Genomic DNA, 21890 nt, shown 5'->3' on the forward strand with positions numbered 1-21890 from the left:
TACCAAAAAAATTTATCTAGACTACTTTTGAAGCCTTGTTTATCGCATACTTATTGCATATCGCATATAAGTGGTTACCACGCATAGACGCCGCAAGAAATATTAATCATTACCTATATCGCTAATGCCACCACTTTGGACACTAAGATGTCATATCCCTTCTACATGTAGATACACTGACTCGAACCGGAGGTATTACTGGTTGGCAGTAGAATATGTGATAAGTGGGTAATACATACAAAAAGCCGAAATGGCCTAGTGGTTAGAACGCGTGAATCTTAACTGATGATCGTGGGTTCAAATCCAGGCAAGCACCACGGAATTTTCATGTGCTTCATTTGTGTTTATAAATCATCTCGTGCTTGACAGTGAAGGAAAACATCGTGAGGAAATCTGCATGTGTCTAATTTCATTGTAATTCTGCCACATGTGTATTTCCAATAATATATGTATCTCCAAACCCGCATTGGAGCAGCGTGGTGGAATAAGCTCCAAACCTTCTCCTCAAAAGGGAGAGGAGCCTTTAGCCCAGCAGTGGGACATTAACAGGCTGTTACTGGGTGATACAAAAAGCAACCAAACCTCCTACCACCAAGTAAATCACTATCCTATTTTTCGATGTATTCGATATTTCAATATTATTTGTTTTTTCAGGCATAGCGGTATGCGGATCTGGATTGGGAACATTTTTGTTTGCACCAATAACATCAGCACTTATTTCTAATTACGGATGGCGAGGGGCAATGGCACTTATTGGAGCTTTTATACTTAATTGTATTCCATTGGGACTTATGTTCCGACCAGTACCTGAGCGCCCAAGAACACCTATTACTGAACCAATGTTACCTAAAATAAATAAATCGCCCCTAAAAAGATCTCAAAGTACTGAACAAATTGCACGGGCAAATGGAAAACTAGAAGATGATGTTGCAAGACTGACTCTGTCCCAGCCCGCTCTAAACAAACCACATGAACAAAAGCATCATCCCCATTCACGACATGGAAGTGGTATTATGCAACGACCAGATGTACTGTACCAAGGAAGTATGACGAGTCTAGCAAAATTCAGAGGAGCATCTCCGGATAGAGTACAAATTTCAATAAAGAAAGAAGAACGTGAACAGAGATGTGGATGGTTGCCGTGTTCACAGGAATCAAAAGCAGCCCTAGCAGAAATGCTCGATGTATCTCTTCTTGTTGATCCTATATTTATTCTATTCTCGCTATCCAATTTTTTGACTAGTATAGGTTTTTACATACCATACGTATATACAGTGCCTATGAGTGAAAATCTAGGAGTGGAGGAACCAGCATACTTAATATCAATAATTGGGGCATCAAACTTAGTCGGTCGGATTATTCTAGGATACATTAGTGACAAGCCCTGGGTTAATCGTTTGTTAGCGTATAACTTATGCCTTACGATTGCCGGAATAAGTGAGTATAAAAATGTACTTGTACGTTTATTTTTTAAACGGATAAATAGAAAGTAGAATGTCTCTGTTTTAGGTACTGCAATGGCAATGGCCTGCTGGGAATTTTGGGGACTCGCACTTTATGCAACCACCTTTGGTTTCACAATTGGTGCTTACGTTGGGTTAACTTCGGTCGTCTTAGTTGATCTTCTTGGTATAGAGAGGTTAACAAATGCGTTTGGTCTCCTCTTGCTATTCCAAGGAATCGCCTCACTAATTGGACCACCTTTTGCCGGTATGATCCATATTTATTTTACTGACTCACTTTATGTCGTAAATGTTTACTTATGAAAATCACATGATATTAAAAGAATGTACTAAGTATTAAGTAATTATTTATTATGAGATATGATGAATCTTAAAACAATATTATATGTGCGATCTATATATTATCTAGGTCTTAACTATTGCGTTTCAGACTTGTTTTTTATTTAATTAAACTTGACTTACGTATGTACCTGTACATGACTCATAATTCTGTTGCTGACATAATATTTATTTATTGATTTAAATGTTTTATTATTAATTATTAGGTTGGCTGTATGACACACTGGAATCGTATGCGCCGGGATTCTACGTGGCTGGCGGCACAATATCCCTTAGCGGTCTCATCCTTTTCTTTATTCCAATGTTAGAGAAACGAGTCGCTAATCGGGATACAGTGTTAGAGCAAATTTAGCAGGATGCGTTTAGAGGGATGAGATACGATTATCCAGTGATCGTACTCAACAGTCCCTCCACACCTTCCTCTATGGGATCCACGGAGGATTCCTACAGCAACAGGGTATATACAACTACAATTGTAGAAGAATATGTTACAAATAATTACGACGCAGATAATAACGAATATGTAAATAATGATAGAATAGATGAATGCGGTTTAGTAATTAACGTAAATCAAACTCATTCCAAAGACGATGTAAAAAGTGCGTGTGATAATTTTGATTATAAAGCATGTGCAAGACAGAATGAAGTATAAGAATTATAATAAGTTACGACGTGAAGTGTTTAATATAAATCCAAAGAACTTCAACAAATTTATACACTTAAAGTGTTATATTTAATTAATCTTATATACATAAAATATTCTCTGTTTATATCCTTATTAACATTTTAATTACAAAATATATAGTTATTCTAATAATTAATAACTCCTGAAATCAATAAAACTAATCACGATTTTTATTGATTAAACACAAATAAAATTAATATACTGTATAATTAATTAGGAACATACATTATGTATCCTTAATATTATATGTTCCTTTGATAATATTAGAAATCAATGCACTTTACAAATATTTAATGTTAATATATATAATATACTAAGCTAAATATGTGTATCATAAAGCTGTTTTATAACTGTATATAAATAAATAAATGTAAATAACGCATTAAGGGCCTTATTGTGGACCAAATGTGGATAGAATGCTATTAAGGTTCAAATAACTGATTACATTATATGATTTCTAAAATTTTATCGCTAGTCGAATACATTCGTAAACAATGTATTAATAATCTATTTAATTATTTAGTTATTTTATCATTTTTATTTTTTCGTTTAAAAACGTTCAATTTCTATATGTATTATTGTTAGAAATATCGGACCTTCACTTTGCATTGTGTATACTATATTAGACTGACTTATATACGCAATCAATACTATATATTATATTTTTTACAGAGCAGCGCGATTCTTCGTACAAATTTTTAAATTATAATAGTATCGATTCTAACATTAATCATGATTGCAATGTGAATGAGTGTTAATATGACTTTGATTATTAAAGTTACAACAGCAATTGAATATATATTTTTATTAACCTTTTCAGAATTATTATTTGTTTTAACAACCTCAAAAATATATAAAATATAACTGTGCTTGACAGAACTTTATTATTAATCGAAATTATTTATTAGAACTTTTTTAGTATTTCAACCTTATTCCTGATAAAGACACCAAGATTTAAAACAAAAATCGCTAGTAGGGTACATTAACCATTAATAAATTATCTGTAGCGCAGTTCCGTGATGTTATTACAATATTAACATACTCTAATAAAGGATTACTTTGAAATCAATTTAAATTAGACTTCCAAGAGTTTTGTTGTGAAAAAACAAATGCATTTACCCTCACTTATATTATAGATAGAATGTTAATTTGTTATTCTAAACTTCAATAAAAAAATGCAATATTTAGTTATTGAAAAAATATGCAAAAGATGATCACGTTTAGCTTTTATAATATTTTATTTTTTTATAGTATGGGTATGCGGACGAGCTTAATGACCACCTGATGGTAAGTGGTCACCAACACCCATAGACATTGGCATTGTAAGAAATTAATGTTAACCATCGCCTACATCGCCAATGCGCCACCAACCTTGGGAACTAAGATATTATTTCCCTTGTGCCTGTAATTACACTGGCTCACTTACCCTTTAGACCGGAACACAATACCAAGTACTGCTGTTTTGCGGTAGAATAACTGATGAATGGGTAATACCTACCCAGACGAGCTTGCACAAAGCCCTCCCACCAGTATATTATACAATATAACCAAATTTATAGTAAATCTTTATTTATTTTTCAACTTTTATTAATATACATGTTATTATTGAAAATATATAAGTTACTAAAGACTTCATTAATCTGTGATAAAATGGAAGAAACAATTTACAAATCGACTTTACTTTTGCAGGTTTACTGCAAATGTAAACTTTTTATGCGATTGGTATATTCTTCTAATAACTATAAATACATGCATTGAATTAGCTTATTATTCATTAAAAACTGTATTATCATATTAACGCCTTCAAATATGCGTACATTATAATAATTGTTTGTGAATGCCTAAAAGAGCAAAACTTAATTGTTTTATTTGTCTTTTTTATAATAATACAAATATAAGAGTAAAAATAAAGAATCCTATTCGTTTTTAGCCACCTTATCAGTTTGCTCGGCACCTTTCCATACTTGAATCATTTTCTGATGAGCTTTAGCGTCGACAAGAAACATTGCTATAGTAGTAAGCGCAGGTGCCACCTAAAACGCATATCAGTATACGTAAAGTAACATTATATATAAAAACAATGACCATTAAATTAGATTATTTACTTTAATATTATATTATAAGATTCAATTTTAATAAGTTTCCCAGTAAAGGATCATAAGGTAAATAATAAAATAAAATAGATTAAAATTGAAAATAGAATGAACTTTAAGATATTTTATTTTATCCAATGCTTACCCAATATATCCAGACCGCCCACTGTATTGATGAGACCGAGGGGTGAACCGTAACAGCATCAGAAAGCAGACTCGAAAGCACAACCCATCCTCGTATACCAGCTATTGGCGTCCAACAAAGCAGGTTTACGATAGTTACAACAATTACACTCTGAAATCGATTTTATAAAATAATTAAAAAATGTATGTATAGGATTAAATACAAATAAAATTTTAAAATATTTTTTTCAAATGAATATCTTCATAAGTTATTCATATAAGAATAATAACGTATAATAAACATTATTGTTTTCCTCGTCATATTTCTAGTAAAGCTATGTATCTCATTTACAAAAAGGTATATACAACAAATTTTTTGAATATTTACCTTAGTAAAGCGTATTTCTTTCATTAATTTTTCCGATTTATCGTATTTCGCTTCCAGATTTGTTGCCCATATTAGCATTGTTAGCCTTAAATTCATGAAACAAGATCTAAATTAGAATAACTGAATAATAATTAATCATACGAAACGGTTTTATAACGTACTAATTTCCGCCCGCGATTTTGCTCGCGTGTTGGGGAGAGCGGTTGTTGGTCTCAGATTTAAGTTATGAAAAGTAGACTATTTTATTTCTTGTGGTCCAAGCTTTCTTCAAACCAAATTTAATCAAAATCGGTTGAATAGTTTAGTCGTGAAAGCGGGACAGACAGAGTATTTAAAATATTATTATAGCATAGATAATAAACCCAATTTATTAGTCCAAAAAGTACAGTTATCAATATCTAGTTTTATTCAAAAATAAATAAAACATAAAATTACATAACAAATAGACACATTTTAAAACATACATGAAGCCTGTTGATTTTACACTGCGAAGCAAAAATATTGCAAGAACGACATATCTCTGCCACGTCGCTGGTAAAACCATATCCAAGACACAAGATTGGCATGAAAAATCATACCCGAATCGACCGATTCCAAATAGAGGCGGTAATGAGTATAAGCTAGCAAAAAACAGACACAATCCTTGATACAAAACGTAATGGTTTTTTTGAATAGGCCACCCTGAAAAAAACAATTAACTTATTTATAATTCGACTAAATCGGTTGTAGTTTTAATTATAGTAAAGACAATATTTTGTTCAGATTTATGATAGCTTTTATTAAGTTATTTTTACATTATCGAGTAATTTAATAACTATTATTTCATATTATACCTCCTTTTTACTAAATCGTAGTGTGAAAAAATTGGTTTAGGCGCTTTTGAAACAAACGCTGTCAAAACCACAATATATACATATACTTTTGTATCAGATATTTGTAGGTTTTCATAATATTTACAGAAGAGTCCGTGAAAATATTTTATTACATGTCTATTTTAGCACATAGTAATCACTTTTATGCTTAAAGAAAATTTAACGAAAACTGTATTTTTTTCTGATTCGTTCAATAGTCATATAATATGAATCCTTATCAAAATAACCTATTAATTTTAAATATTATTACGATATATTTAAATAAATTTTTGAACGATTAAAGATTCATTAGCACAGTACAGGCGAACAGATAAATATAATTTAAATATTAGTTAATTACCTCTGGTTGTATACTTAGCTATGACATATCGTTCAATGCACACATGTGTTAAACATTCTACTTCGTAGACTGTCCAAAATGAATCCCAAAACCCAGAAATGTCACAGGATATGTCTTGAGTTTCATATTTCAAACTAAAATAATAATAAAACTATGATTTTATGACATGATAAGTTTTAAATAAATATTAAGCATTTATAATAATAATATAATTTTATGTACATAATACAGTCCTACCTATCATAAAATATGAAACGATTAATTCTTTTATATACATTTAATTCGTATATTTAGAAAACGGCTTTTATAATCCTGCTCAAATCTTGTATTTGATTATATATTTTTAAAAATAATAATAATTAAAAACAAGAAATTAATTATCATTAGAACCACGCGGTTTTATACGGCCACCTACTACTATTCCAAAACCAAGAACAAAAAATACCTACTCAATCTCACCTTATAATAAAAACGATTTTTTTATTATTGTAGCAAATAATTATATTAATATTAATCTGATTTGTTAGCTTCATAAAATAAATATCATTTAGCTTCATTTCATTCATTAATTAAAAAAACATAAATATTTCAATTATCTAAAAATAAACAGACAAATACAATTAAAATAATAATTTATTGATACAAAAGATACATACTCAGCGCACAAATTTTATAAATCCTTATTGGTATCAAGTTGACTTTCAGTCACACATTACCTGATAATTATACTGAAACTTCTTCTATACCTAGCTATACTATACTTGACTTTCAATTTCTATACTAGCAAAATAAGGTTTTAATGATAGGTTCAAGAAGACCACATTTTATTTATACATTCCTTCAAAAAAAGTATGCGTACTTTTTTATTCATTACCTACGTTTACAAAAACAACAGTCAATTACTCTCTCCCCTACTTCTACAGCTTTTGGTTCAAAATAAGAATTTATAATCTATGCGACAATCATTTAATTGCTCCTGTTTGTACGTACCTCTCTGAGTAATTAAAAAGTGGGAGTTGGGAGAATACGGAGATGGCTCGTCTTAAACAGGCGATAACCGTAAAAAAGGCCAGATTACGGTAGCTCAAGTCTGATCTTAAATTAGTCAATAACAAAGCAAGATTCAGCCAGATACCCAGCAGAGAGGAAATAATCCCTGAAAATAAAACAAACAAGAAAATTTCTCTTTTTGATTCCCAAGGTAAATGATAATTAAAATAAAATATGTAATATGCGAAGATCATGTTTAAAAGAAAAATACTTCTAAAACTGATCATACAAATACCAAACGTCAAACGAAAGTGATCAAGAAGACAGTTCTTTAAAAATAGATAAGAACAACGATTGTATGTCACATAATCAAAAGGTACCTGTCGCTACGTATCCCCCTTCCAAATTAGCTCGTGATTGATCGTCGAATATATCACTCCACACGCAATTCTGAGCAACCATCTTGACCGTTTCCTGATGTTCTATGATATCGACAGCGTCGATGAAGTGCCACGATACATCTAAGACATCAAATGATTAATACATTATTAAGTATATTTAATCAGATCTGATTTCTAAGTCTCAGGTTGCAGTTGTATTACAGGTTCGGTTACGCTCTGTTTCTCCAATACATGGTTACAGTCACATGAAAACCACACGCTCTTTAAACAAAAGGACAACTACACTTAGCCGTTCTGCTGAGTTTATACATCATTCTTTCTACGTGTTTAGATTTTTATAAAACTTAAGTTAAACATATTTTTAAATTTTAGATAAAAGATTTTGAATTATAACTATAACTTTATTTATTACATGACTAAAAACGAATTACTTATTTACGATCTAAATAAGATAAATTTTTAAGCGTACAAAAATATTCTTGAAAATAATAATCAATTAATTATAGTTATTTCTTTTAATTTTTCGATAGTGTATATAGAGCCTTTTTAACCTACATCATTTAATAGGTAAGTGATATGGGTCATGCTCTAGAACTATAAATATATCTTGAAAAATCAATAAAAATACGAGTACAATCTGAGTAAATAATAACTATATTATTCATATAAATAATCGTCAGTGCAAAAGATTTAAATAGATTACCAGTAAACCTTTTTTAATTGAAAAGATTTAAGTACTATTACTATAGAGAAACTAAACTACCTACTAAAATCTCAAACATCAAATGATCTTGGATAATTTCATCGTTGAACGAGGTTTAACTTAAATGACAATAAACATTCAATTAAGCTGTAGTCGTTTATTCGTTATTAACGTAAGCGTAAGTACAAAACATTTGTCGTCACAATTCTGAAGTTAGCTAATTAATCTTAGCGTCCTTTAACAACCATGTGAATACCATCTCCTTTTTCCACCAACAAAAATCCGAAATTTACACTTCTTGGACTATTTGGACCACTATAACCGCCTGTTACAAGCTGATTTACATCGCTTTCACATTGTTTTCTTATTCAGTTATGAAGTTTTCCATTAAAATTTGTTTTAATATATGCTTCTTCGATATCGCTTGGCACGCTCCGGATGTAAAAGGGCGTAGTGTTTCCTCATCCGACCCAGTAAAGCCGCTCGAAGTCTCTCATCTCCTGTTAAATAACATAATACAGGAACGCTAGTCGCTGCCTGAAATCAAGTTATTATGATAAAATACTGCTTGATTTAATAAATTAAAGACGTCAATTCCAAAGTCACATATAACGAATGGTAAATAAAGAATGGAATTAAGTTGAGATAATAAATAGTTCTATATGTTTCGTATTGTAATAATATTCATAGGCAATTATTAAAAACTTATGTTTAAAACACTATATGATTACCTCAGCTGCTATTGGTGCAAATAGGGCAAGCACTTGTGGTACATGTGGCCGGTAGCCGTATAGCAGTAACGGCAGCCACTGCCATCCCGCCAGCACTGCTGCTGGTATCCATAGCGCCAACGTTGTTATACACAGAATGTGAATACACTAATCATAGAAAATATAATTAGAGTACAACCTTCAATTTAAAGGTAACTATCGTAAGCATAGTCCAATTTAAAAACAGGTATGAAATGGACATTTATCTAACATTACACCAACGGTAAGGATTGAAACAGTCACACTAATTCGTTTAAGTAAATATAATATAATATGTCAAAGAAATCACCTTCGTCAATCTTTTCTCATCTCTTTGTTGCTCACTCCTGTAATATATTCTTTCCAATCGAACAGCTTTTCCCATAAAGAAAAATCTATAATACAAAAATATATGTACTTATTCTATCATATATTTCTGTAAATTGTAAGTAAAGCTTGTGTATTATATAAATAAATTTGTGTTTATGTATTACATTTCAACATTTTTCACTTACATTCCACCAATAGGCAGTATTCCACACACGATGACATAAGGCACACTAAAACCCAACTGCCTTGCACCAGAATTAGGTGATGGCCATAATAGAGCACACACTGTACCAGTTGCGTCACAGGAATACATTCCATAACCAAATAAAGGAGGAGCGGCAAAGATCACAGCGATCATCCAACATACACCGATTAGTGTCCAATAATATCTAAAGTATACACTTCTTTCTGAAACATTACAATATTATGAGAAAATAGTATTTTAACGAGAAATGCAAACACTCCAATTTATATCTAACCCCGCCTGTAATATCTTGCTAGCAAATATCTTTCCAATACTATTGCAAATAAAGCAATCATTTGAAACACACCAAAAAATTGATTCATAAAAGCGAATAGTTGGCAACATGCTGGACCAAACAGCCATCTGAAATTAAAGTTAGACTTATATATTTTTACTTGATGACGTTAACTTAACTGTTAGTATTATTTTAAGTAATCAAGTAAAAAAGAAAAATAAAATTAACGTGCTTTATGACATTAAATATTACATTTACTATTTCTACTTACCTTTTTGCAATTGCCGATGGTCCTGCAAATGGAAACCCAAGTAAATTTCTTCCCAGTGATGCCGTGCAAAGATTAAGAACCAGAACATGACTTTTAAATATGACCAGGTGACTGTGGATGAACGTGGCATAAAGCCAAGCGTTAAGCAGCACCCCAAATACACCTGTCAGCGACCAATTCACATATCTTATTGCTTTGACAATTTATTATAAAATATACATTAATTAATTTCAGATAAATAGGGGCGTTACGGCTTTTATGTGCCGGAAGTTTTCACTAAATGTCATTTGTTACGCACAATACATTCCATAAAAAAGTAACACGAGCAGTGCTAAGGAATTAACGATTGCCTATTTTTTTAAACTTAAATTAAACTTACCTAAAACGATGAGACAAGCTCCCAAAAGGGTTTTGTATGAACTATCAAAGTAATACCAGGGACATTCGTCCTCGTTGGAATCAAACAATGTTTGCATTGCAACGTCTACACCTTAAGTCACGGTTGGCACCAAGAGAAAGAAACAGAAAACTTTATTTTTTATTTTGCATAAACGTCCACATAGGATAAGTGGTCACAGAGACTGACCAGGTTGTCGAACCAACAGGATTTCGTTAAACAAAAGACGAGGATCACGTTACTCTCCTGGTGCCACTTGTGTGCGACATCAAACTCGTAAACGAATTTTAGGTCATAAATATATCTAAAATAACCGTAATATTACTACATTTAATTAAAAACAAATTTAAATATTTAAATCTATTAAATTAACTGATGGTGGAGCTTTGTGCAAGCTCGTCTGGGTAGGTACCACCCACTCATCAGATATTCTACCGCAAAACAGCAGTACTTGGTATTGCTGTGTTCCGGTTTGAAAGGTGAGTGAGCCAGTGTAATTACAGGCACAAGGGACATAACATCTTAGTTCCCATGTTTGGTGGCGCATTGGTGATGTAAGCGATGGTTAACATTTCTTACATGCCAATGTCTATGGGCGTTGGTGACCACTTACCATCAGGTGGCCCATATGCTCGTCCGCCTTCCTAATCTATAAAAAAAAATATCACTTTGTGTGTGTGTTAAAAATATATTTATTCAAGAATGCCCTAATGTAAAGCCAAGAGATGAGGAAGTTTCTCGCTAACTAGTTTATGAGTTAAATATATACCTACTGATTAGTCTTCTACATCTGTTATTCTATTTACGCTTGGAAACCAAATTTAGAACTCGGCATAACAATGGTTAGGTTCCATATCAAGCAACTCAACAAGGATCGCCGATCTTTGTTATAATAATTTGTATAATTTTAAGTAGTTTCATACTGATTATAGTTAAATAAATAATTACAAACGAAATAAGTGTACGAATAAATGTTTTAAATGGTTTTCGATCCTTAACAGTAAATAATAAAAATATTATAAAATATAGAATTGGATTCCGTTTTCCGTTTATATATCATCATAATATTCACTAGCATATCACATCAAGAAAAAAACATATTACCGCTTTGTTGTAAATCGGTCATTTATATTATTACTAACGCTTTACCCGCGGCTATCTCGCGTCATAATTCAGATTTGCTATATACCAATTTCCTTAGCTCTTTCTTTAAAAATGAAGGATTTTCATACAAACTGTTATCCCCTTTATTACTACTATACACTACCTTAATATTTTAAAAATGCTTCCTTAGTGCTAACCTACTGTGTAAAGGAATCCATATGCAAATGTTCATGGTGCTAGCCGCAATATTTTGGTCTCAACGTTGATATGACACTCAGTCTTATTTTTAAATATATATATTGATTTATTAATTTCTTGCTAAATATAAACCATTAAAAATAAAATAGCTTACGATTGGTGTGTTGAATATTTCCTTGAACATATTTAGTTTCGAAGAGCTTTGGTCAGTTTATATAATTACATTGCTTACCTCACACCTGTTTAAAAATAACTTAGTTATATCATACAAATTTTCTTAAAAGAAAATTTAAAATATAGTGTCGTCTTGGTTGTCACTTCAAAAAAAATTGTTAAAAGAATTATCCGTACAAATTACCTGACATATGATAATGTACTCGTATATAGAGCATACCGGCATAAGAAAATTGGCAACTGACGAGTGAAAAACGTCAGGTATGCTTATGCTTAGCACGCACGGCCAGCGCACGTCTATCGAACTCGCTTAATCACCGAGAAGATCGGGCATGTTTTGGCGATGTATGTGTATCTGATCACTACCTAGTTAATGTTATCAAACTTACTGATGTGTATAATCGCAGCGAGTGCGCAGTGCAGTGCCGACACCGGACGAGTTGCGACAGGATGATCCCGATAGAACAATTGGCGCTAATTGTCAATCAACATCTTGGTCTTATTACCTGTACTGATGACATACAACATACAATGAAATGGAAAATCTTCGAATCTCCCTTGGGTGGCAGAGGACTCGTCGCTACAGAGGATATAAAAACCGGTGAAGTTTTATTTGTTGATCATCCAATTATATACGGTCCACGCTCCGGAACTAAAATAAAACGTGGTTGTACTGTTTGTAAAAAAATTGATAGTAATACTTTTCGCAAATGTCATAAATGTTCATTATTATTGTGTTCAGAGCAATGTCAAAACAGTGGTGTCCATTTAAGTGACTGTAGTGTAATTTCCTGTTGGTCAATCAAAGTGCCTATTGAGGACGTCGATGACACACTGTTGTCACGCGCACTAACTGCGATACGAGCGTTGTTATTGGATGAAGATCAAAAAAAACTTCTTACTTCCCTTCAAGCACATTTTCATCCTCAACATGGAAGTGAAATAAGAAATTTAAAAGAATATTTTGATATATTTCCGCAAGAAGAAGAATTTATGTTATTAGTTACGTGTATACTTGATGCAAACGCATTTCAGATGGCAACACCGTATGGACAAAAAGAAATGAATTTGCGTGGGTTATATCCCGTATCCTCTCTAATGAACCATAATTGCGTATCGAATACCAGATATACATTCAACACGGACTCACAAATGGTAGTCAAAGCTGTGAAACCTATACGAGCTGGCACAGAAATATTTACCTGCTATTCTGGAATGTTATGGGGCACTCCTTCTCGACGACTTTATCTTTATAAAACGAAACATTTCTTCTGCAATTGCGAACGCTGTGCCGACCCGACCGAAAGGGGCACTCTCTTGGCAGCTCTCAAATGTTTCTCTGCTGAGTGTTCGGGCTCACTTTTGCCTATAGAACCTTTAAAATTTAACACAGCTTGGCGATGCTTAGACTGCGGCTTAAGAGTTCCACATCTAAACATAACAACTATACAAAATGCTTTAGGAAGTCTTATGGGTTCCTTAGACTTTGAAAATATTTATGAATTAGAAACTTTTTTCTTAAATAGAATCACAAGATATATTCCAAAAAGCAATCAAATCGTCGTAGATTTACAGTGTCGGCTAATATTCGAGTATGGAGAAACTGAAGGGCTCCGTTGGGACGGTGAGTGTAAATGTAAAATAACTAACTTAATAATTATCTTGTGCCCTAAACTTTTTTGTATTAAACCGACAAGAATTTAATATAATTATAAAGGAAATGATGCTAATCACTAAAATGTATACTAAAAAATAATTATATAATATACAAAAGCTAATCACATACTCTTAAAAATAGTAAAAAAATGATTTTTTAAATACATCAATTACTTTTATAGCACGTCATTAATGTAGATATCTTTCTCTCTCTCTCTCTCTTGCGAAGTCTCGGTTTTACAGCTCCGTCGGGTTATGAGATAGAGCGCACTTGTGTTTGCGTACACAGTAGTACACTATAATATGTGCTTTGCAACTGCGCTGATCTCCTTTGAGAATGTCACCGTGGACAAAATCAGTTAAGAGGACGTCATCATCAATAATAACACAAGCAAATATTTTCCTTAGAGCGTACACTATCACAGTTTACAGAGACGATCAATTTATTTATCAACCATCAAACTTTTTTTTTCGCCCGATGGTAGTTCAAACTGGACCATATTGTATTGTTGTTTGTATATTTGTTCCGAGAGCAAAATTATTAGGCATATTATTAATTTTTACATACACTAAATAACAAAACAGTTGATAATAATCATCAGAACACGATTACTCGGATTGAATATTACGGGTTAAATTATGAAATGGTGAAAAAATAAGCCATTTCGACATTTCTACAAATATGATTTATACCATATCTTATATTATTATTTATAAAAATCATTTTTCTATATTCCCTAGAATTCCTAAAAAATACTAATGTAATATAAACATAATTATTTCAATTTTACATGACTTTGCAATAAATCGTAATAAGACTTGCTTGTTTAATTTGTACACGTAAAAATATGTAGCTATGAAGCAATTTTACTAAGAGCAAAGGAACAAAACCTACGTTAGCATTACGTCACATTCGAAGTGTACCTAATCGGCTTCATGATTCAGTAACTCTGTGAATTCCAGATGCTATTTTCATAATAGGTTAAATACGAATATCGACGTTGGAACGATAAAGGCCGTCAGTCAATCTGAAGCATTCTTCACTTGACTACATATCGCGAAATAGCCGAACCAAAATGACAAAACCAGCCATATTAGAAGATCTGCCTCTTTATTTATCTCGTAATGTACAATTGCCTTTTAAAGTGATAATTGGTAAATCACCACTCGGTGGAAGAGGTCTATTTACAGGAGAACGTATAAAAAAAGGTTCCCTTATTTTCGTCAATGAACCTATTGTGTATGGTCCTCGCGCAAACTGTGAAGTTGAAAAGTTTTGCTCCAACTGCTTCCATATAAGTGATTCGTGTTATCCTTGTGGAAAGTGTTACGCCTTTGTCTGCTCTGATATTTGCAACAGTTCCTCAGTTCACATTAAACTATGTGCTTTCATCTGTGATAATTGGAGGTTAAATAATAACAGCAACAAAATTGAAAAAAAATCCCTGATACTGGCACGCATGCTAATTTACATACAATTTTTGTTTCTTTCTAAAAAACAAAAAGATCTATTGGGATTATTTCAAAGAGGCCAAATAAAAGATACATTTGAAGATTTAAATAACTTACAGAGTATTTATTGTATACCAGATCAACATATCAAGTTTCTGAATTTCGTGCAATCAATTATTAAGATAAATTCATTTAGAATAAGTCATAGCCTAAACTGTAATAAAATTGAACTAAGAGGCTTATATCCTTTATCTGCCTTTATGAATCACAGTTGCATTCCAAACACAAGAAATGTTTTTACATCAAACTATTTCATGGCTATTTATGCAACTAGAGACATAGAAAAAGGAGATGAGATTACAAGTTGTTATACGGGTCTTTTATGGTGCACCCCTGCTCGTCGCTACCAACTTTACAAATCTAAAAACTTCTGGTGTTTTTGTGCAAGATGCAACGATAAAACAGAGATGGGAACAATATTGTCAGCATTGAAATGCTTTAACAAACCCTGCATCGGAAATTTGTTACCTATAAACCCTGTAGATTCACAAACAAAATGGTTTTGCGACAATTGTAGAATATTTGTACCTTACACAAAAATAAATATGATACAAAGTGTGCTGGGAAGCCTTGTCGGGGCTCTTAGATTGGACGACGAAATACGACTGGAAAATTATATTTTACAAAGGCTAACTATTTTCATCCCGTATTCAAATCACGTATTTGTTGATATACACTTAAGATTAGCAATCAAACTCGGATTTAGTGATGACATCAAGATTATGGGTATATGCGGAACAGATTTATCAGCTAACAAAACTAATTTCAGTAACTATATGGAGTACATAATTAATTAAACTGCTGATAAACATCACAATAATTATGGTAGGTAAAGGCTATATATTAAACTATTCATTCTATTTTAATGTCATGGAATCTAACCGTTACTTTAATAACATATTATTTGAAATAAAAAAAAATACATTTTCATATTTAAAGCCATGCAAATATTTGTTTCTTACTCAGACACAAATAAAGAAGGCCTCGACCAAAAAAAATAAATTACAAAGTAAACAAAACCAGACTTATAAAGAGTTTTGTTTGTTTGTTTTTTCCGGTTTTGTGCAAAAATAGTTAATCCTATTAATATGGATTTTTTATTTTATTTCAGTTTACTCGTATTCAGTCGTACTTCGTTTCAGGACATAGACATAGACATACTGGTATACAGTATGTTAATGTGTAGCTTTTTTAAAATATGTATAGCTTAATATACCAACGACATTGTCGGTCTAGGCTCTTTTAAAGCGAACCAAACTTTCTATAAGATTTTTTTCTCCGAAATGTCTACAAAAACCTATTTTTATGGGAGTTACAAGCACAACAACTTTAGTTCAATTTAATAGTAACAACAAAATATTAGTCCTTATCAAAATAAATTACATACCTATTATTTATAAGCATTTTATATAGATTAGTAATGTCTTTAAGAATTTGTAATTCGAACCAGTACTTTTATTTTATAAAATATATTATTTTTTAAATTCTCGAAACGATACAATCATAAAAGGATTAGATAGGTACTAAAAAATTATGCCTATTGATGAGCATTATTAAATTATTATTATTATTTTAAATCATATAGTAACATTTTATAAAAGCTAAAGAATTGGTGATTCTATCTAAAGTTTTATTAGTAAAAAGCAATATTTATAATTAATTGTTTCAGTTTCTTCTCCATTCAGTAATTCTATCAGATATGTATAACACTGCCACTCTAAAAATTAAATCAGGCCATAAACTATTTGTCAAATAAATAGTGTATGAATAAGGTTTCAAAAGATTTTTTTTATAATATTCTCAGGGCTTTCCTTAGAGAAATTGTAACACAAGAATTATTTTTTTAAAAGATCTCTTTGAGTCATAGCTTTGTCCGGCTATATACGTATATGATGCTTATTTAAATACATATACAACGAAGAAATAGATGAAGAGTCGGAAATTATAAAGTTCGTACTAGCCATGAATTTCTAAGCAAGATCCTGGCCAACAAGCACATAATTAAACGATTAAACATCAACTATTTAAAACCAGAATCACCGTATGCTTATTGTCTCTAAAGTGTAAGCTAACGTGACAAAACCGTCTATTATAACAGCATGTACTGTATAGAATTTCTAGGACATGATGCGGTTTTCATTATGCCAAGGTTGAAAGAAATGTCTTATTAGTATAGTATAATATCATTAAACTAATTCGATTAACGTCATGATAACAAGCTATGTGGCTGTATACCATAAACCTTTTTTAACAGTAGATACGATTGTGTATATTCACATTATCAACAATTTTATTGTTCCATTTGACGCCCTTACGGCAATATTATTGATATTAAGTTTTGGATGATTTGTTTCGGAAATATTTATGAAAAAAAAACAAACTTAATTAGTTAATTATAATAAACATAAAATAATAGTAAACGAAAGAAATGTTTACCAATACCTAAAAAAAACATACATATGTACATACAAGGTACATTGTCGGTATCTGACCTTAGGAAATCGTTTATTATATAATTTACTTCTCACCTTTTTTATTTCTTAGACTGTTCTTAACATCTTCAAGCCAGGAGGAGGAGTTAAGAATCATACAGCCACTTATTATGTACTATTATTACCATAATATAGAGTCTATAAATAAAATACATGTGTAATTACTAATTAATTTCACTGGGTGGTTTTGTGCAAGCCTACTGCCAAACAGCAATACTTAGTATTGCTGTGTTCCGGAGTGAACCAGTGTAACTACAGGCACAATATTTCTTATAGCACCAACGTCTATGGGTGGTGGTGACCTATTACCATCAGGTAACTTACTTAAACGTTCGCCTATCTATTTTATGAAAAATAAATTACCGGAAGAATAACCGATAAAAGTTACAATATCCATATAAAAAGATAAATCAATGTTTGTCTCATTAATTTATTATGTTATATTTTAAACAGTTATATAAGGCTATTGTTCAAATACATATGATCTGTGGTGGTACACCACTCTTTATATCTTCAATGCGCAGCCATTCAATGGGTTTCAAGATGTTAACCCTTTGTACCTGTCTGACACACCCTTTAGACCGAAACATAGCTATGATTTAAAAAAATTGAAAATTGTATTATATTTTACCAATCTGAAATGATAACAATTTATGCAAAGTCACGTGTAATAGGTACATAAGTAATGAATTTTGGTGCGTCTCGCAGAATAGATATGTAGGTCACGATATTTACAATCAAGGTAATTTCAACACCAACTTAATCGCTTTTTGTATTCAGTAATATCTGGTAATTTGTTGTACTATTTACACAGCTTACGAAATCATAGACTTACTTTAACTTAGGATTTTTTTTACCAGAAAACAGAAGTAAAATTTACATTTTAGTAGATTACAAAAAGAAATGAAATTATTAAAAAACGTTTTTCGTACCCAACACCCAACAATGGTGGGTAGTGTAAATAAGAACAAAAACTTTATGATTACGTTGTATAGACAACGATTTAGGCTATTAATTTTTTCCGCTCAATTAGTTATTTGCACGGTACTTACCTATTTGTTAAATTATTCCGGGGTTGGAATTTTAAATTTCGCTGTAACACTATTCATAAAAAAATGGATGTAAGAAAAAAATACATGATGCGTTGAATGTATTTTTGGCTGCATATGTTTATGTCCAATATTTTGGTAGACTTAGAATCATTATTATGTTCCTTCTGTAAGAACCTAATACGAGCTATGTTCCGATATTAATCCAATTCCAGAATATGGGAAGATCTGAAAAGATTTAAAAAATAAATCAAAAACAATTCCTAATTCAACCACAATTGCATCGAACTATCGACCAATGAAAGTGACCTTATCACCTCCTAAGGATTGGCACGGATGACGCGAATTTTATGTAACTAACACAACTACTTTATTAAATAGGTATATATTTACATATTGTTACAAAGTTTATCAAATATGGAAATTATTTTGAAATGACAAATAAAATAAAAATAATACGTTTTATTTCAAACCAAGACAAAACTGACAAATTATTCAAAGATATATAGAAAAGAAAAAAATATTTTAACGAGCTTGTTTACATTCAAATGAAGCAAAAAATTATATTAGGAGCAGTAAAGCTATAATACTAACTTCAATTGGTCATATAACATAGTCTAAAATATAATTATATATATATATATATAATTATATAATTATTATATAATTATATTTTTACTTTATTATTATATTTAAATATAACAAACGATACTAAAATTCCTTATCTTATTATGTAGTTTACCTATGTATGGTACGGTATGTATGCACACCTATCCGTGGTATGAACTGTGTAGTGTAAAGTTTTTATGTTAAATTATATTTAAAATAGAATTCGCTTAATTAACTTTGCAAAACATGCGTACGATCTTTAATTGAGGATAAATACAAAATACCTAAAAGTATTCTTTGTGTATAGTTTAACAACTGTAATGTTACGCGTCAAAACACTGCGCAATTTCAACACATACTCGTATGTTCGTAGGCATAATAAACGCGAGCATGAATGCATATTACTTTAAGGCCGTGTGTAAATTTTAAAAGTCATTAACGGCATCGAGTTCTTTGTGTCCTGACATACAATAATACTGCGGGTAAATAGTCAGTGACGATTATTCGCGTGAGTCAGTTATTCGATTGACCGCTGTTGACATGGGCGCTGCTGCAAAAAACGCTCGTCCGCACGTCGTCGCCAGGTGGATGGGCTTGCCACTTCCGTTAGTAAAATTTTAGTTTGAATGTACAAATTTTCCCCTACAAGTGAAATGCGTGTGTATTTTACCCGGATTATTATGTATTCGCAGTTACATTGACCTTAAGGAGGTAATGTGTAAATAAAGTCACGTGGTGTGTAAATAGACCGTTTAAAATGAGTGGTAACGATTGGTAAATAAATTTAAAATATATGTTTAGAAGAGAGAAGTAGAAGGTTATAAAAACATTGCCAAATAGTTCTCACAGCAATTGGCTCACACTACTAATATGTGATGGAATGTTTTCAAAATTATTTAAAATTAATGTTATGTGGTATAAAATAGGTACACCTATGTTAGAAAATTTAAAAAAATTATAACAAGCTATTCCACAGCTGACATTAATATACTTAAAATGTATGTATTTTTTTTACAAAGTGCAATTGTTTTTCAGAGCTATCGGAATCTCGTTTGGACCTGAAAGAGAACCTGTGCCGAGGTACGCTGCGTACGGTGGCGGCGCTGGGCGCGGGCGACGCGCACCTGCGTGGCCTGCTGCTTTACCACCTGCACGCCGCGCTAGCAGAACGCGCCCGCCGCTCGCCAGACCTGTATGAGGTAATAAAATTTGCCCGAATCCAGAGGAATAGTTACAACTACCCAACACTACAAAAACATGTTAAAAATACGTAAAAAAATTTAGATATAACTTTGATATAGTGTTATTATATTTCAGAAGCTTTTCAAAAATTTATTTATTTTTGTTATTTTATTATTTTTAGGAACTGAAGTCGGAAATTGAAATTACCATAGAGCAAGCTTATAATATTCTTCAAGGTGATATATCTGCTCCACCTGATCTTGAACTAAGAAGACAATACCTGGGGCCCGGCTGTGATAAGTCACAAGAAGAGAGATTTTTTATTCTCGATTCTCCAGATAAAGTTGCTAATACATAATAATATCATCATCATATTGCATATAAATGTCTAAATACTAAAGTCAATGAACTAATTATATAATTAAAAATAATTTCTTTACCAAATAAGTTACTCATTTACATGCCTCACACACGTTTTTAGCATTGTACTACTTATTTATTTACCATTTATTACGCCCACAAATTACGGCCCTAATAAAATAAGAGCAACAAACTAGGTACAGTATAGAACTGTTTAGCGTGGACAAATTTTGGACTAACGATGCTCTTGTTATATTTTTCGTATTTGTTAAAATAAGACAGAAATACTTTTCGTAGGAGTCAATCTCTTATATAATTTAAATAATTGATAGAAAAACTAGAAACGAAAACAAGCCCGCAATTATATAAGCACTATTGAATACTTTTCTCTTCTAACTTGTATATAGAAGTCTATCCCATAACAACATATATACCAGAATCGTTTTAAGTCACGCTAATGACTCAAATCGTTAAGGAAATATACCTACTATGATTATTTTATTCTTTCTTTCTCAACTTCAATGTGAATCTAATAAAATTATAATAATCTTATAAAATCTATGAATTTATTTTTGCTGATAACTTTGTTTACACACTAATACATAGGTTACATTATTAATACATAGGTTTTTTTTATAAGAATATCGTTTATATTCGTATAAATGTTTTAGGTCTTGTTATTATGTAGCCCTTATTTATCATATCTATTGGTATTTGTAATCGATATACCCATTGATATCTATTGCTGTTTATAAAAACAAATAAATGTACACCCTAAATATTTCAAATCTGCGATGGATCAAGTCCGCAATTTCAGGAGAAGCTTTTGGTTTCACTAGATTAACACAATGTGCAGATCATCGTAAATAAGAATTCATTTTTACAAAATTTTAATCACTATCATATAAAATAGACTTAAGATTCCGGAAAC

At 31.4% G+C, this 21890-nt stretch overlaps 4 protein-coding genes across 7 annotated transcripts in view; 2 read left to right on the plus strand and 2 right to left on the minus strand.

Annotated features, from left to right (window-relative positions):
- LOC126781009 (monocarboxylate transporter 12) overlaps positions 1-3303 on the plus strand; it is a 32450-nt gene extending 29147 nt beyond the window's left edge. For both annotated transcript variants that reach the window (XM_050505753.1, XM_050505752.1), the window contains exons 5-7: positions 655-1437; positions 1510-1710; positions 2009-3303. In XM_050505753.1, the coding sequence (XP_050361710.1) occupies positions 655-1437; positions 1510-1710; positions 2009-2154 (1130 nt within the window). In that variant the 3' untranslated portion in view covers positions 2155-3303. The remainder of the gene's footprint in view (positions 1-654; positions 1438-1509; positions 1711-2008) is intronic.
- On the minus strand, positions 3046-12528 carry LOC126781016 (rhodopsin-like). The gene is made up of 8 exons (XM_050505765.1): positions 12489-12528; positions 7674-7814; positions 7294-7459; positions 6304-6437; positions 5556-5772; positions 5092-5176; positions 4726-4875; positions 3046-4520 (listed from the first exon to the last, which is right to left on the minus strand). The coding sequence occupies exons 2-8, from the start codon at positions 7753-7755 to the stop codon at positions 4404-4406; spliced, it is 951 nt and encodes a 316-aa protein (XP_050361722.1). The 5' UTR covers positions 7756-7814; positions 12489-12528; the 3' UTR covers positions 3046-4403.
- LOC126781015 (visual pigment-like receptor peropsin) lies at positions 8535-10862 on the minus strand. The gene is made up of 7 exons (XM_050505763.1): positions 10606-10862; positions 10227-10389; positions 9956-10083; positions 9662-9884; positions 9457-9541; positions 9129-9275; positions 8535-8934 (listed from the first exon to the last, which is right to left on the minus strand). The coding sequence occupies exons 1-7, from the start codon at positions 10700-10702 to the stop codon at positions 8797-8799; spliced, it is 981 nt and encodes a 326-aa protein (XP_050361720.1). The 5' UTR covers positions 10703-10862; the 3' UTR covers positions 8535-8796.
- Positions 12213-21648, plus strand: LOC126781010 (SET domain-containing protein SmydA-8-like). Of its 3 annotated transcripts, none has more exons than XM_050505754.1 (3): positions 12213-13723; positions 20453-20616; positions 20781-21537. In XM_050505754.1, exons 1-3 carry the CDS (start codon positions 12550-12552, stop codon positions 20955-20957), a joined length of 1515 nt encoding a protein of 504 aa, XP_050361711.1. In that variant the 5' UTR covers positions 12213-12549; the 3' UTR covers positions 20958-21537. The 3 variants fall into 3 exon arrangements, 2 of the variants coding, with proteins under 2 accessions (XP_050361711.1, XP_050361712.1); XR_007670591.1 differs by lacking the exon at positions 12213-13723 and adding an exon at positions 14795-16092 and having other exon boundaries at positions 20781-20799; XM_050505755.1 differs by lacking the exon at positions 12213-13723 and adding an exon at positions 14795-15993 and having other exon boundaries at positions 20781-21648.
- The last annotated feature ends 242 nt before the right edge of the window (positions 21649-21890 follow it).

This window comes from Nymphalis io, chromosome 3 (assembly GCF_905147045.1).
Source record: "Nymphalis io chromosome 3, ilAglIoxx1.1, whole genome shotgun sequence".
NCBI classification, from domain to species: Eukaryota; Metazoa; Arthropoda; class Insecta; order Lepidoptera; family Nymphalidae; genus Nymphalis; species Nymphalis io.